Below are 15,498 nucleotides of genomic sequence, written 5' to 3' on the forward strand. Positions count from 1 at the left end.
AGAAATGTAAACTGATTATCAGCAAATACAGCTTTAGATTAATCAGAAAGATGGGCATGGCATTGAGGCTCACCTGGGCAAAAGAGTTGCCATTTTCAGTTCTATGAAATTTTTCAGTTCACACAAACTTTTCAGTGTATTAGCCATCCTTCTTGCAAAACCCCAAATGCAAAATAAGTGGGTTTTTAAAGCAATTTCTTGTGAATAAAGCAAGCTCCCACATCTAACCTTGTAACAGAGATAGCTCTATTTATAGTAAGGATACTCTGCAAATAGTTAACTACCACGAAATAACCATCAATTCTGTGTCCAACATGATGAAAAATGAAGAGGCATTTAATGTATACTTATGCTAATGACTCCACTTTCAAGCTCCTAAGATTTTTTTTTTCAATCAAACTTTTGTTACATTTAAGCCAAGGCAAGGGTTCAACCAAAAGACTTCATCTGGCACCGTTCCTGTGTTCTGGGTTAAAAAGGTAGACCACCCACTATCCCAGTTACTCAGGAGGCTGAGAGCAGAGGATCACGGTTTGAAGTCAACCCAGGACAAAAAGTTTGTGACATTCTGATCTATAATTAACCAGCAAAAAGCCAGAAGTGGAGGTGTGGCTCCAGTGGTAGAGTGCTAGCCTTAGAGAGAAAAAGCTATGGGAACACAAGTCCCTGAGTTCAAGCCCCTCTGCCAGCATTAAAAAAAAAAAAGAAAAGAAAAGAAAAAGAAACAGGAAAACCCAGAAGCTCCGCTTTTGAAATTATGGTCTACCTAGCTCATAAAACAAAGCTGTGATACCATTCATGACTTTCCCACATAAACAAAGCCAGAGACAAACTGAGTTTCCCATGATCTGTCATAAAATTCTTACAAAGAATGACAGGCCAGTGTTTTAATCTGCCAAGCAACTTTATTAAGCGAAGTCAATGCACCAAATCAAAAAAGAAAAAGTAACGCTAAGTCCCTGTGTCGCTGTGAATGCTGAGTGTTCACAGAAGTGGTGCAGGGGACAGATGAGGAAGTGAGTGAGCATGAGACAGCATGGGTGGCGTCATTCACTGACTCCCTTCCCTCACCCACTCTCACAGCACAAATCACACACAGAGGTGAAGAGGAAAGAGGAGAGAGCTGTCCATTCAAGCAGCTCCAAAGCGATGGCTGACTCCAAATAGATCCTCTTACGTGTCCTTTTAAGCACACAGTGGCTATTCTCTAGTCATTTCCAGGTCTCCACTAACCTAAGTTAGTGGAGTAAATATTATTGCAAAAGATATTCTAAATAATTCTGGACAAAACCCATTTCCAACTAGTCTTTCACTGTTGTTATTGATCAAAATGATGGCGCTTCTTTCTAAGCAATTTGCTTTTGCTTACTCTACCTGTTTTCTACAGGCTCAGGTGGCGTATAACAATTGGAAAATGTAAAAGTTCATTATTCATGTAGGATCATTATGAAAGTTTTTTAGAACTACAACATGTTTCTGTAAAGCAAACAAGTGTGCTTCAACCATATGATTTGAATTTTGTTTATTTTTTATACCAGTACTGGAGCTTGATCTCCATTCTCACTCTGCTTTTCTCCTTCAGGGCTGGTACTCTAACAACTTCAGCCATGTGATCCACTTCTGGCTTTCTGGTAGTTAATTGGAGGTTACAGTATCTCAGATTCATCTGCCTGGGGCTGGCTTTGACCTGGGATCCTTAGATCTTACCTCCTGAATAGCTAGGATTACAGGCATGAGCCACTAGCACCCAGTGTGATTTGAAGTTTTTAAATTGGATAGACATATAACTAACCGCTAAGATGTTAACCACTAGAATGGTAAGAGTTAAAGAAGGACTGCCACAGCTGGCAGAGAGGCAAGCTGGTCAGGAGTAGACAGAAATGGCCATCAGGCTGTCTAGAGCTGGATATCAGGCTGGAGGGCTGGCTGTTTCTAGCCACAGCTGACTGCAGAGTAATCTGGGGTGAAGGAAAGATTTACACACAACCAGACTATGGAGTATTACCTCTCCCTTCTCCTCCCAACCCAGAGGAAGGAGGTCAGGATGGACTGCAGTGATCTGGAGGGCTCTGGGAAGAGACAGACCTGAGCCTTCCAGGAAGTGGGGTGTTTGTTTTGGCCAAAGGATTTCACAGGGAACAGAGAAGTGGCCCAAATAGAAAGATGGCATGTGTGGACAGGAAGGAAGGCTGCTCTGCTGCTCTGCCAGTGCTTGGCCCAGACAGGGACATGAAAATAATGAGAGCCACAGCTGCCCTCTACGAATTCCTGACTTCAAGCAAAAGCAGGGAGACTCTGATTGATGGCTCTTTTTCCTAATAATTAGCTCGCTCTCCAATTCCACCTGGCCAAGAAATGAAAACACTTTTGTCTAGGATGTCATAGGTAGATGGAACCTCCAAATAAAAGTAAACCCTGCCCTTTTGTGGCCCCTTCATGACTCATGTTTCATGGAAAATATTGAGAAATATTCCATTAGAAATGAATCTGCTGTCCTAGCATATTGTATGTTTCCTGTGTTTTTCTTCCTTCATTATGACCAAGGATATTCTCCTGGAAACAAAACCCTTTCTCAACCAAGCATCCATATTCTTCAATGCTAAACTGGTCTTAACTGCTGAGGAGCTTTCAAAGACATCAAGATGAGCTCCTAGGGTCTTTCTAGTGCTGTGACAATGTCTTAGAAAGCCATTAAACTGAAAGATGGAACTACAAACAAGGGGGTGGGTCTTATCTGGTATGGTTTCAAAGTTTCCAGGAAGGGCCAGGAACCAGCCCTACTTTCAACCACCCGCTGTTCCAAAAGCAGTGTCTAGCCTGCTGGCCAGTGTTGCCAAAGCAAAGTTAGGAGGTTGACAGTTACAACCATGGCGCAAGCAATGAGTCTGCCTTCCAAATTTCCAGGAAGGCCACCAGCAACCACTTACCTTGCTCACCTTGCCCCAACTCAAAAGCAACCATCAAAAACAAAAACAAACAAAAAGCACACACCCGTCAGCTGCATTCTGCTAAATTCAGCCCCTACGAAAATTTCACCAGATCCCCTACAATGACTCAATTTCTAGCTCTTTCCTTGGGATTCTGCCTGGCCTGCAGCTGGAGCTGAAGCCCCACTTGGGAACTGCGCCCTCTCGGAATCTAAGCCCAATCCTCCTCTCGGAATCTAAGCCCAATCCTGACTTCGCACAGAAAGGATTTAGGTTAGAAAGCAATACCTCCTGCATTCCCAGTCCAACCCCAAACCAGTAAGTCCATCTTACTGTATTAACAAGGTGTCCATCGACACTACACATTGCTCTGAGAACCAGCTCTGTCTCTCCCTGACCCTCTCACATGCTACCCAGAATCCTGTTTCTCTTCAACCTGAAACCCACCACGCTCTGGTCACATACCTGAAGAAAATGGGCATCCTCCCACTGCAACCACTGGCTTTTTAAAACCCTGTGCCTGACCTGTTACATGTTAGTGGCAGCCCGTGAGTCCAGAGGTGAGGCTCACACAGCCACAGTCCTTCCCTGACTCTAGCAGCGCAGCCCATGGCTTCTGGTTCCTGTTCCTTCTCACTCTTCACTGTGCCATGTCAAGAAACAGGGCCAGGTGCCACCAGGCCCGAAATGAAGATATTAACGAAGAATCTGGATCCTCAGAAGAGAACAAAGACTAGGAAGGCTGGGAGAGACCAAGATAACAGGCTTCACAATTCGACTGCAGTCAAAGCCATTTCTGAAGTCACTGGAAGGGTGTAAGTGTCACTTATCTCCCAGTATCATCATGAATAAATACAGAGCTCCCTTTGTGAACGCAGCAATATACTTGCAACATTTCCTGCCGAGTGCACCCGCTCCTGACATGAACTCAGAAGATAAAAATGAGGGAGAGGTTAACTCCATGAATACACACACGCATGTATACACACACACACATTTATATACCCACGCTTATCCAAAACTGAACTCAAGGTGGGCACTGGTAGCGAATACCTGTAATCCTACTTACTCAGAAGACTGCAGTTCAAAGTCAGCTTAAGAAGACAAATCCTAGAGACTCTTAGCTTCAATAAACCAGAAAAAAAAAACAAAAACAGGAAGTGGGACTTTGACTCAAGTGGTGGAGAGCCAGACTTCCTTAATTAAAATGCCAAGCAAGAACACAAAGCCCTGAGTTCAAGTCCCAGTGCCAACACACACACACACACACAAAAAAGGAAGTGAACTCAGCTGATTTTGAAGGCTGGATTTCATTTCTGCTGATCCATGGAGCAATTTGCTTTTATGGCTTCTAAGCCCCATGTTAACTTGTACAGGGACACATAGTCTACCTATAAATTCACAGGACTCTAACACTACCATAAGCAGAAGATAAACTGCTTTCTTACTGGGTGAGAAATTTGCTTTGTTCCACATAGGTAGCTTTCCATCTGGTTTTCCTACAGAATTGTTTTTAAAAGAGATACAAAGTAGATGTCAACAATATTCATTTATTATAGTACTACAACTAGGCAGAAGATCCCATCTCTTATACGACTTTAAAGTATTTCTTTCCTCTCTTCTTGAGGTTATTTTTCATTAGCAAAGAATGAGCTTCATTTTTAAGTGGTTTCAAATACCAACGATCAATTTCAGGGACACTATGGTTAGAGAAATGGAGTCGGCAGAAATCATTAGTCAAATGATTTAATCATTCAGCTTAAATACAATTCAAACTCATCAGGCTTGGGTCTTCAAAAATCCATTCTTTTAAGTTTAGGTGGATTTTATTTTTATTATTTTTTATAAATACAGAAGTACTGCCCACAAAGCATGCTGTCTTGTTAGGCAAAGCAAGTTCCACATGAGACGCAAGTAAAACTGATGGTCATTTCCTCTCTTTTTTTTTTTTCCCCCCACACTGGTAAGCCAGTCCCACTAATACAAATAATCCTCTGCTCAGATTCTGCTTCAATCAATAATTAGCACAGGCCAATTCAATATTTGGGACATAATCCCAATCACTGTCAGAAAGAGCTACCCTGTCACAAGCCATGCCTTCTAACAATGTTTATAGACCAATCACAGATCTGCAGTGACTTTCCACCCAGAATTCTACAGGGGCCACAGTTACTTCACCCATTTCTCTCTGAAAAAAAAAAATGTAAAGGAACAGCATAAGGCTGGGAAGGTGTCTCAGTGGTAGAGCGCTTGCCTTGCATGCCTGAGGCCCTGGGTTGATTCCTCAGCACTAAATAAGCAAAAAGAATAAAGCTGGAAGTGGCTCTGTGGCTCAAGTGGTAGAGCGCTAGCCTTGAGCTGAAGAGCTGAGGGACAGTGTCCAGGCCCAGAGTTCAGGCCCCAAAACCGGACCCAAAAAAAAAGAAAAAGAAAAAAGAAACAGCATAAGTATTCCATGAACGTCTTTGGCGTTGCATCTTCAGCCCATGCCCAGCCTCCCCGACACCTGCGGCTGATCTAGGTGAGAAGATTTGGGAACAGGCTCAGTGTGGTCTGGACCTACGGACCCCTCAGGGTTCTTAATCATTCTGATGAAGCCAGTTGCCATTATTAAAGTCCTTTACCCCATCTGCTAAACAAGATGTCCATTTAACAGAAAACAAGAGAAATTTTCTACTAATAGCCACCCCCTATCAAAGTAAGTGGTACCAGTAACCACTCAACTACACCTGTTGCAGATCTACCTGCACCTATGCTTTACAACAACTGGACCCCTGGCTCACACCCTCACTTTAGAAACTTGAGAGGCCAGGGCCCATGGACATAGCAAAGCCACACCTAAATCCCAGATCCACAGAAACTGACATCATGCCTGGGGGTGTTATAGGCATCTATAATTTGAGATGATTTGTTAGCAGTAAATAAGATCTAGATATTGCTAGTAAGTTCATCATTTGTATATCAGACTATTTGACAGGGGGAAAAAAAGGAACAGATATATTTTATTTCTAGAAGAAAGTCAGATAGATGCACCAGAAAAAAAAAAAACTTCTTTATATTCCTTCTTCAAAACAATAAGGGATAAACACTTTGCTCCAAATAGTTAGCAAAACTTTCCTTACCCTGGATGCACTGAAGAGTCCCGTCCTCAGCTCGGATTGTGAAAGTCTCTCCTGGATTGACTTGAACGAGAATAACCTGCCAAAACAACACCACAAGTTCAGTTTATTACTAGAGCGCTGGGGGCTTCAAGCTTCATCATCTTCCCTGAGGGGCCAGGGAGTATGGAGCACACATCCTATACCAGCAGAAAGCACAGAGCATCCATCTTAAATGCCGCTCACATTTGCATTGAAAAACTGAATTTGCCGACATTGCTTAGGTTAAATAGCTTTAAAAAGCTCAATTGTAAGTAATTTTTTTCTTTTGAAAGCACACTATTTTTTCTCCCTAATGAGTATAGACACAAGACTTAAAAGAAAAAAGCAATGAGCTGAAGAGCGCAAGGACAGTGCCAGGCCCAGAGTTTGACCAACAACAAAAAAAAGAAAAAAGAAACAAGTGAAGAACTATACTTTCAAAGGTAAACTTTGAAATGGGGCTTTGACCTAACAACTGATTTCTGCTTCCTACCATAACCTGGGCTATTTGATTCTACTATGTAACAATAGCAAGTAATTCACAGAAATAAAAGGGCTCAGCTGGGCCTATAATCCTGACTACTCAGGAGGCTAAGATGTGAGGATTGTAGTTTGAAGCCAGCCCGAATAGGAAAGTACATGAAACTTGTATGTCCACGAAGCAGCAAAAAGGTAGAAGTAAAGCTAGAGCTCAAGTGGTAGAGTGTCAGCCTTGAGTGAAAAAGTGGCCAGGCCCTGAGTTCAAAGCCCCAGTACCAATATCCACTACCACCCCCCCAAAAAAATCAATTTTATTTATCTGTCTTACAAAACTCCTTATTGAGATCAAAGTCATTTCATCTTTAAAAACTAAATCATTACTATTTTTGTATTTCACCTTTTCTACTCATTCACCTTAGAATTCACTGCTGAGAAAAAAAAAAAGAACTCACTGCTGAGATTTTATGTTTAACATTAGAAAATAGATGAATTTGGGGAAGAAAAAACATCAGGACTACTCAAGGAAAAGGAGTGTAAGACTTATCCCTGGCAATTCTCATTATTTTGGCTGATAAGTTATTTGAAGGTAATTTATTTTTTCTGGACAATAGGAATGTCAATAATCTTTCAGGCTTCAACATTCAAACTCATACCAATACAAACACCAAATGCCATTAGAAGACCTCAAGAAGAAATCTTGTCAGATCCTCAGCACAACTGAAACATGTCCATTGCTTTCCTGTAAGTTCACTTTTAATCATTCTTTTAACTCAGGAAGTCACCTGAGTTTTGTTTTTTTTTGGGGGGAGGGAGGGAAGGGGTTGTTTTTGTTTTTGCCAGTCCTGAGGCTTGAACTCAAGACCTGGGCACTGTCCCTGAGTTTCTTTTACTCAAGATTAGCACACTACCACTTGAGCTAGCACTGACTTCCAGCTTTTTCTGTTCATGTGTTACTGAGGAAGCAAATCCAGTTTCATGCATGCTAGGTAAGCACTCTACCACTAAGCCACTCACTTGAGTTTAAAAACAACAACAGCAACAACAACAACAACAACAAAACTTTGTTTTTACATATAGAGTACACTTTACTATAATGGCATAAACCACACTGCATCGATTACTTCTTTTGATACATGTGTATACATGTATCAATGATGTAAACAAGTATACATTTATCATAACACTAAATTCTTTGTTAGAACAGTTCAAGGATCATGTGAGGAAGTAACATAGAAATCTTTTCATTTTCATGTCTTCTTCCACTCTTTGTTCCCCGTCTTCCAAATGCCTTATTTGAATTAGGGAAAGGAAGGGGAACAACAGAATGTGGGACAAAGGACAAGGGGGAGCCAATGCAACAGTGATATACACAAGGCAATATATTGGAAATGATCTGTACAACTTTCAGGGGGTGAGGGGGAGGGAAAGTAGGAGAAAAATGAGGGATGGGGTAACAAGTTTGACAAGGAAAGTGCTCATTACCTTACGTATGTAACTGTAACCCCTTTACACATCACCTTGACAATCAAAAATAAATGAAATTTTACAAAAAAAAACCCACACTTCAACAAGGAAAATCATACCTTTTTTTAAGTCCTTAGATAAATACTAGCATCACCCTAAAAGAGCAAAATCCCTCTGCTCTGTGTCTAAAGCTCTAGGGATAAGCTCATAATAAAATGTCTGTGGAGTTAGTCAGGGGAAAAGAAAACTGATAGACATCAAAACTCTGGGTCCCAGATTCTGTTTGACAAATCTCAAACTTACTTACTCTCTCCTACAAATTGTCAGACAATGTGTCCTCAACCCTGGTTGACAACCAGGGTTGTCAGAAAGTTCTAGGAGAAAAGAGTGAGGATTTGTGAATGTGGGGTATGCTCTGGATTGTCACACTGTCTGCCTACCATACTACACAGAAAGGGCCTGTGACCAGTCCTCAGCCATCACTGTCACCAAGGCCAGAGTGAAAACACAGGCCCCCCTCTTACTCCTGACCACTGCCCCACTTCCTCAAGGGAGAAAAATAAAGGGAAGAGGGCTTTTAAGCATCCCTAAAATACCTCTCTTCAGATGTCTAGTACGAGTAATTTTCACTGCTGCTGAGTTGCTATGGCAACCAGATTGTGATCTCCCAAGGTCCCTCAGAAACCAGGCAAATCTCCTGTGTCCCAATACCAATTTCTTTTAGTAAGAGCAAAAGGTCACTATTTGAATAAATGGTATTCATCTTGGCACCAAGAGATATTTTTATTTTAAGAAGAAAGCACTGCATTGTACCAAGAGAAGCTGAGTACCTTGCAGCTTTTGCTGTCAATAAGCAGAGGAAAAAATAAAGTTTTAACACACCAGCCCAATGAATGGTCTTGACAACAGACATGAATGGGTCAGCAGCAGCCCCAGGCATCTGTAGTCTTGAAGACAGGAGTCACGCCCTGGCAGACAGGGAGCACTTAATCTCTGTATCACACAAGTCTCAGTCAGTACCCCTTCCATCCTTCACATGCAGAGATAACTGTTACAAGGTTCTCTTAAATACAGAATATAAAATATGACCTTGCTGTCCAAACCACATCATCTTTTCTTATGGCAGGGGGCAGGGAGCAGGGAGGGGAGGGGATGCTGAGGCTTGAACTCAAGGCCTCATTAAGAGGTTTTTGTTCAACACTGGTGCTCTATCACTTAAGCCACACCTACACTTCTGGCTTTTTGCTGGCTAATTGGAGATAAGAGTCTTGATCTGTCTGCATAGGCTGACTTCAAACTGCAATCCCCAGATCTCAGATTCCTGAGTGACTCGGATTACAGGTGTGAGCCAAGAGCACCTGGCTTACATGTGTGTTTTGTTTTGTTTTCGTTTTTGTTGTTGTTTTTTCTATTTTATTCGCTAGAAGAGAAAAGGAAAAGCTACTTTTGCAACTTAAACTTTGGGAGGCTGACTGATCGGAACAATAGTATCTAAGACTACCTCTGAAGACAAATTCTGACTTAAGCTTCAAATGAAAACACCACCAACCACCTGGCACCTGTGACACGTCAGCATATCAAAAACCTTTGTGTGTGGGGGCTGAAGGAGACACATATGTTTGCCTCCTTCTGAGAAGTTCAATTGGTCCCCAGACAAACAAGACATAAGGAGCACAGGGGGAGGAGAGCTCATCACACTTCAGTGGCTTTCAGGGGCTGTGAAATGTATCTTCCTTAAACCTGTTTCCTGTACAAATGAACACCTATGGCTTCGAGCCAATATTTACTATTGTCCACAAATGACTTTAAGAAAAAAAAAAAAAAAAAAGACATAGTATATCCTAAAGGCTGCAAAAGAGTTTCATGTGAGCAAATGTTTTGTCCAAGTGATCTCATAAAATGTATTTATTTTATTTTATTTTCTGTAGCTCTGGGGATCAAACCCAGGGTCTCCCTTAAGCTAGGCAAGTGCTCTAACACAGCTTTTTTTTTTTCCCCCCCCTGTCAGTCGTGGGGCTTGAACTCTGGGTCTGGGCGCTGTCCTGGGTCTGGGAATGTCTCTCAGCTCTTCAACTCAAGATGAGCACTCTACCACTTGAGCCACAGCACCACTTCTAGTTTTCTGGTGGTTAATTGGAGTAAGAGTCTCAAGGACTTTCCAGCCTGGGCTAACTTTGAACCATGATTTTCAGATTCAGCCTCCTGAGTAGCTAGGATTACAGGCGTGAGCCACCAGCACCCGGCTGCAACAGCTTTTAAACTAACCCTTTCCAACAGGCACTGGCAGCTCACGACTGTTGTAAGTAATCTTAGTTAAGCAGGCGGCCAAGATCTGAGGATTGCTATTCAAAGACAGTCTGGAAGGAAAGTCAGTGAGAGACTCTTACCTCCAATTAACCTCCAATTTACCACTTACATGGTAAAGCACAAGCCTTAAATGAAAAAGCTCAGGGACCATACTAAGGACCCTGAATTCAAGCCCCAGTACTGTCAAAGGCATGGAGACACACACACACACACACACACACACACACACACACACACACAAAGCGATCACCTTTTTGTTCAGAGAAAAACTGAATGACGATTGATTTACTGGTTGATTGATTGATTGCCTCCATCCATACTCACCTCTGTACACTGATATCTGCGCTTCAAAACACAGCAATCCTTAGATGACATTGAAAAGTAAGCACTGTTTTTTTTTCTGAACCCCATCTCTTTTTTCCAAATAAAGTTTTCTTTATTTTTCTTTTATTGGGAAGTGATAGCAAATCTTTGCGGCAATAATATCCCACATCCCAGAATTAAAGACATGAGCAGATAGAGTAGAAAGTCATTTGCAAATACCACCTGCGTGCTCTGCTCCGTTTCTGCCCTGCCCCACCCTCTCCCCCCCACCACCAAAGCTTCAGGCAAAGCCCACAGGAAAGGAACACAAGACCAGAGGCTTCCAGAGGACATAAGTATTAGGCCAGTCTGTTGCTAACACAACTGAAAGGATAAATGTTCTCATTCTCAATCTTCCTGGACTCAAGGTCTCTTTCTAATGGTTCAAAAGTGTTTTGTACTCTATCAAAAAGCTCAAAAGCTGTTTCCCTCAACAGACTATTTCACATCTGTCAGATGAAATTTGCATGATGTAAACTGCTTTATTAAAACTCTTTCTGCCCAGGTTTTTTTCTCCCTTATAATGACTATAAAAATAGTTCCTACTTATTGAACATGTATGGTCTGCAAGGTAGACATAACTAACCAGACTTTTACAGATGGGAAAACTGAGGCTCAAAAACACAAAAGTCTTGTCCAAAGTCACCAAACTTTAATGTATCTGTCTGAGCTAAACTGGGACCCAGCCTGGCAGGGTAAAAATACATGTTCCCCTATTTAGTACCAGCTCCTCCACTCCAGTAAGCCTGAGTTTCTCACAAAGCCTCTCGATCAAGATCCTTCAAAAATCTGCCACAGTGGAAGAAGGCAGTGAATTGGATTCAAGGCACAACCAACACTAACTGGGACAAGCTCCCTTTTTGAGAGTTGAGGCTCATTTCCTGACGCAGAGGCCCTGCCCCGATTAGGGCATGGCATGGAGGTATTCTCCTGAAGTCTCATAAAGGACTCATTCCCATGAAGTCATTCTCAAGTTCTGTCATTCCTCCAGATAATCACTCTAAAGCTACAATAACTGCACACCAATCCTCATGGCCAAATAGTAAACACAAGGCAAAGATAATTTAAGGCTTTCCCCTAAAACAAAAAAGGACTGGCATGGGAACTGAAGAGCAAGCAGCTGGGCCAAGTGGGATATTGGTTTTTTGTTTGTTTGTTTTTGTCAGTCATGGGGGCTTGAATTCTGGGCCTGGGCATGTCCCTGAGCTCTTCAGCTCAAGCCAAGTGCTCTACCACTTGAGCCACAGCACCACGTCCGGTTTTCTGCTGATTAACTGGAGATAAGAGTCTCATGGACTTTTCTGCCCAGGCTGGCTTTGAACCGCGATCCTCAGATCTCAGCCTCCTGAGTAGCCAGGATTACAGGCATGAGGCACCAGGGCCTGGCAAATGGGATACTTTTATGTGCTAAAATTATACAACTTAAGAACTGCAAAAGACAGACGCGCACAAGAGTTCAACAGGTGGATTTCAGGAAATAATTGCCCTTGAAGAAAGTCCCACTACAACTCTGTCTTCATCAGCAATCTCCATGTCCCAGATAGCCCAGAATTCCTATAGGCACTGCAGACAAAGCCTTAGCAACACCAAGTTCTGACCACCTTTGCCCAGGATGGAGAAGGGCAGTCATTTAAAGAAACGAAGCATTTACAGGCCATGGCAACGAAAGTGAGAAGGCAGAATATAAGAAGGACATTTCAACTCTAATTGTACACTGCCTTGAAGAAGAAAAACAAAAAAAGATTCTATTACAAAAAGAGCTGCTCTGTGCTGAGAATGTAAACACAGCATTCACTTAAATGGAAAAGAAATGTATAACGTAATCTAGCAGGCCCAAACTAAGTTAAAAGAGTCTTTTAAGAGAATCACCAACACTTGAATCTAAAGTTTCAACTACACAACTCCCAAGTACGCTTCAGTATGGTTTGTCCCCAGCTAAGAATAACAGCTATCAAATGCCCACATGCACTGGAGCACCATCTTGTCTACTCAAATCACTTCAGTAAATGCATTTTTCAGGGAAAAGTACCAAAAAGATCAGTCATCATCCTTTAGTTAAAAGTACTCTCAGGGGGTTGGAGGCATGGCTCAGGTGGTAGAGCACCAGTCAATGAGCAAAGTATCAGATACCCAGTTTAAGACAAAATTTTTTTTTTAATGTTGGTGGGATATTGATCAGTATTACACTGAATTTGTAGATAGCTTTGGGAAATATTGCCATTTTCATGATGTTACTTCTTCCAATCCAGGAGCATGGGAGGTTTTTCTACTTCCTTAAATCTACTTTAATTTCCTTTTTTTTAAGTTTTTAAAGTTTTCTCCAAAAGGTCCTTGGCCTCTTTGGTTAAGTTTATTCCTAGGTTTTTTTTTTTTTAAGAGGCTATTACAAAAGGAGTTGCAATTATTTCAGCCTTGCTCTTCTTATTGTTGGCATACAGAAAAGCTACTGATTTTTGTGGGTTAATTTTATACCTGCTACTTTGCCAACATTTTGGATCAGCTCAAGTAATTTGTGAGAGGAATCTATGGGGCTCTTTAAATACAGGATCATGTCATCTGCAAAGAAGAAGAGTTTTACTTTATCTTGAATCCCTTTTATGTGTTTCTTGCCTTATTGCTCTGGCTAGGAATTGCAATATAATATTGAAGAGGAGTGGAGAAAGTGGACATCCTTGTCTCATTCCTGATTTTAGAGGAAATGGTTTTTAACTTTTCACCATTAAGCATATTGCTGGCTTTAGGTTTGTCATATATTATATTGAAGAACATTCCATGGATTCCTAATTTCTCCAGAGCTTTCATCATAAAGGGGTGTTGGATCTTGTCAAATGCTTTTACTATCATCTATAGAGATGATCATGTGGTTCTTGTTCTTGCTCCTACTGATGTGTTGAATTACATTAATTGACTTACATATTTATGATCCAGCAATCTCATTCCTGGGCATTTATCCAAATGATCACAAACAAGGTCATGCTAAAGCTACCAGCACAACTATGTTAACTGCAGCATTATTCACCATAGCTAAGATGTGGGACCAACTCAGATGCCCTTCAATAGATGATAGGATCAAGAAAATGTGGTATATATACACAATGGAATTCTATGCTTTTATGAGAAAGAATGGCATCACCCCATTCATAAGGAAATGGAAAGACTTGAAAAAGTCATATTAACTGAAGTAAGCCAAACCAAAGAAACACAGGCTCCATGGCTTCCCTCATTTGTAATAATTAGCATATGTCTAGGATAGTTCTAGCAGAGGATCATAACAGCTCAATAGCTATGCACATGAGCATATAAAATGATGCTTATTGAAATAACCTCAAAACTACAGGTCTCATTTTGGTTGCTGACCTTGTTGTCCTCAATGTATTGTATCAAGTTCTTTCTTTTTATTTTATTTATTTTATTTTATTTCATTTTTCTTTTTCCTTTCACTGTCTCAGATTCTGGTACCCTGCGTCTTGAATATACACTTACCTGATTTGGGGAAGGGAATAACAAAATGGTGAAACAAAGGACAAAGGTTGACCCAATGCAACAATGATACTTACAAGACACATATTGGAAGTGAACTTTACAACTTGGGGAGAAGGAGGGGATAGTAGGAGAAAAACAAAGAAGTGGGTAACAATGTTCAACAAGAAATGTACTTATTACATTAGTTATGTAACTATACTTATGTGCTATACAGCGGTATAGCATCTTCACAATAAAATGCAATAAAATAACATAGGTTCATTGAGAACACACTTGAGTCCCTGCCATCACCATTTCTGGCTCATCTTCATTCCTAAGATTGATCAATATTGATTAATTCCTTTTGCTCAAACCATACAGCAGTGTCTGCAGGTCACAGTTCTGGGAATCAGCAGTCCTACCTTGACAATGCACACTGAAACTAGCCTATCTCATTTCAGATGCAACTACCTGGTATCTGGTTTTGATCCAATGAGACAGAGCAATATAATCCCCGCTGACAAGCCACCTGACACCTCACAGCAGCGGATCTCAAGGCCATTGAGGAAATATTCAACTGCCTATGTTCCAATATTCCACTGCTTTTAGAATCCATTTTAATGCCAACCATATATGTATTCATGCAACATTGTTCTTCCCTTTCAGATAATATGCCCAGAAAGAATATTCCCATTCTTCTGCTTCCGTTTCTAACTTTTGTTGATGGATACGCTACAGGAAACTGCTCTTCAGGGCAACAGGTTTCCAACAACTTGAAATTAATACTACGGTTGCCTCATACTCTGTGTCCTTTAACATAATTTGGGGGAGCGGGATTAGAAGGATCTGAGAGAAGCAATAAATAGCAAGACCTTCCCTACCCACATTACACAGAACATCCCCCTACTCAGGCCTTGACTTTGTACTGGTTCCATTGCCCTTATGTAAGTCAACCTAATGCAATCATTGAAACCTTGATTATTCAACTCAACTAACATATGCTGACATATGCATCAGGCACTTTTTACAAAGCAAGCACTGATGATCAATTTTATGTTGACAACAATGAAATTATACCTGGCATATGAGTTGGTTCTATAGTGGAGAAATACGATTATAACAACAAAAGAGCAGAAGAAATTGTCATTGGAGTGCATTTAAGAAGGGAGGGAGTAGGTGGCTGGGAATGTAGCTCAGTAGAACACTTGTATAGCATGCACAGTAAGGGAGGGAAGAAAGAGGAAGAGAGAAAGAGAGAAGGAGGGAGGGAGGGAAAAGAGAAGATAAAAGAGAAAGGAATGAGACAGAAGGGAAAGAGGGAAGGAGGGAGGAAAGAAGGATGGATCACAGTAGAT

At 41.3% G+C, this 15,498-nt stretch overlaps 1 protein-coding gene across 2 annotated transcripts in view; it reads right to left on the minus strand.

Moving 5' to 3' along the window:
* The window catches only part of Fndc3b (fibronectin type III domain containing 3B), a 279,369-nt gene that overhangs the window by 194,282 nt on the left and 69,589 nt on the right, over window positions 1-15,498 (minus strand). For both annotated transcript variants that reach the window (XM_042678836.1, XM_042678837.1), the window contains exon 3: window positions 6,050-6,125. In XM_042678836.1, the coding sequence (XP_042534770.1) occupies window positions 6,050-6,125 (76 nt within the window). The remainder of the gene's footprint in view (window positions 1-6,049; window positions 6,126-15,498) is intronic.

The sequence above is a fragment of the Dipodomys spectabilis genome, unplaced genomic scaffold (genome assembly GCF_019054845.1).
Source record: "Dipodomys spectabilis isolate Male_0828 unplaced genomic scaffold, ASM1905484v1 ptg000050l, whole genome shotgun sequence".
In the NCBI taxonomy this organism is placed as follows: Eukaryota; Metazoa; Chordata; class Mammalia; order Rodentia; family Heteromyidae; genus Dipodomys; species Dipodomys spectabilis.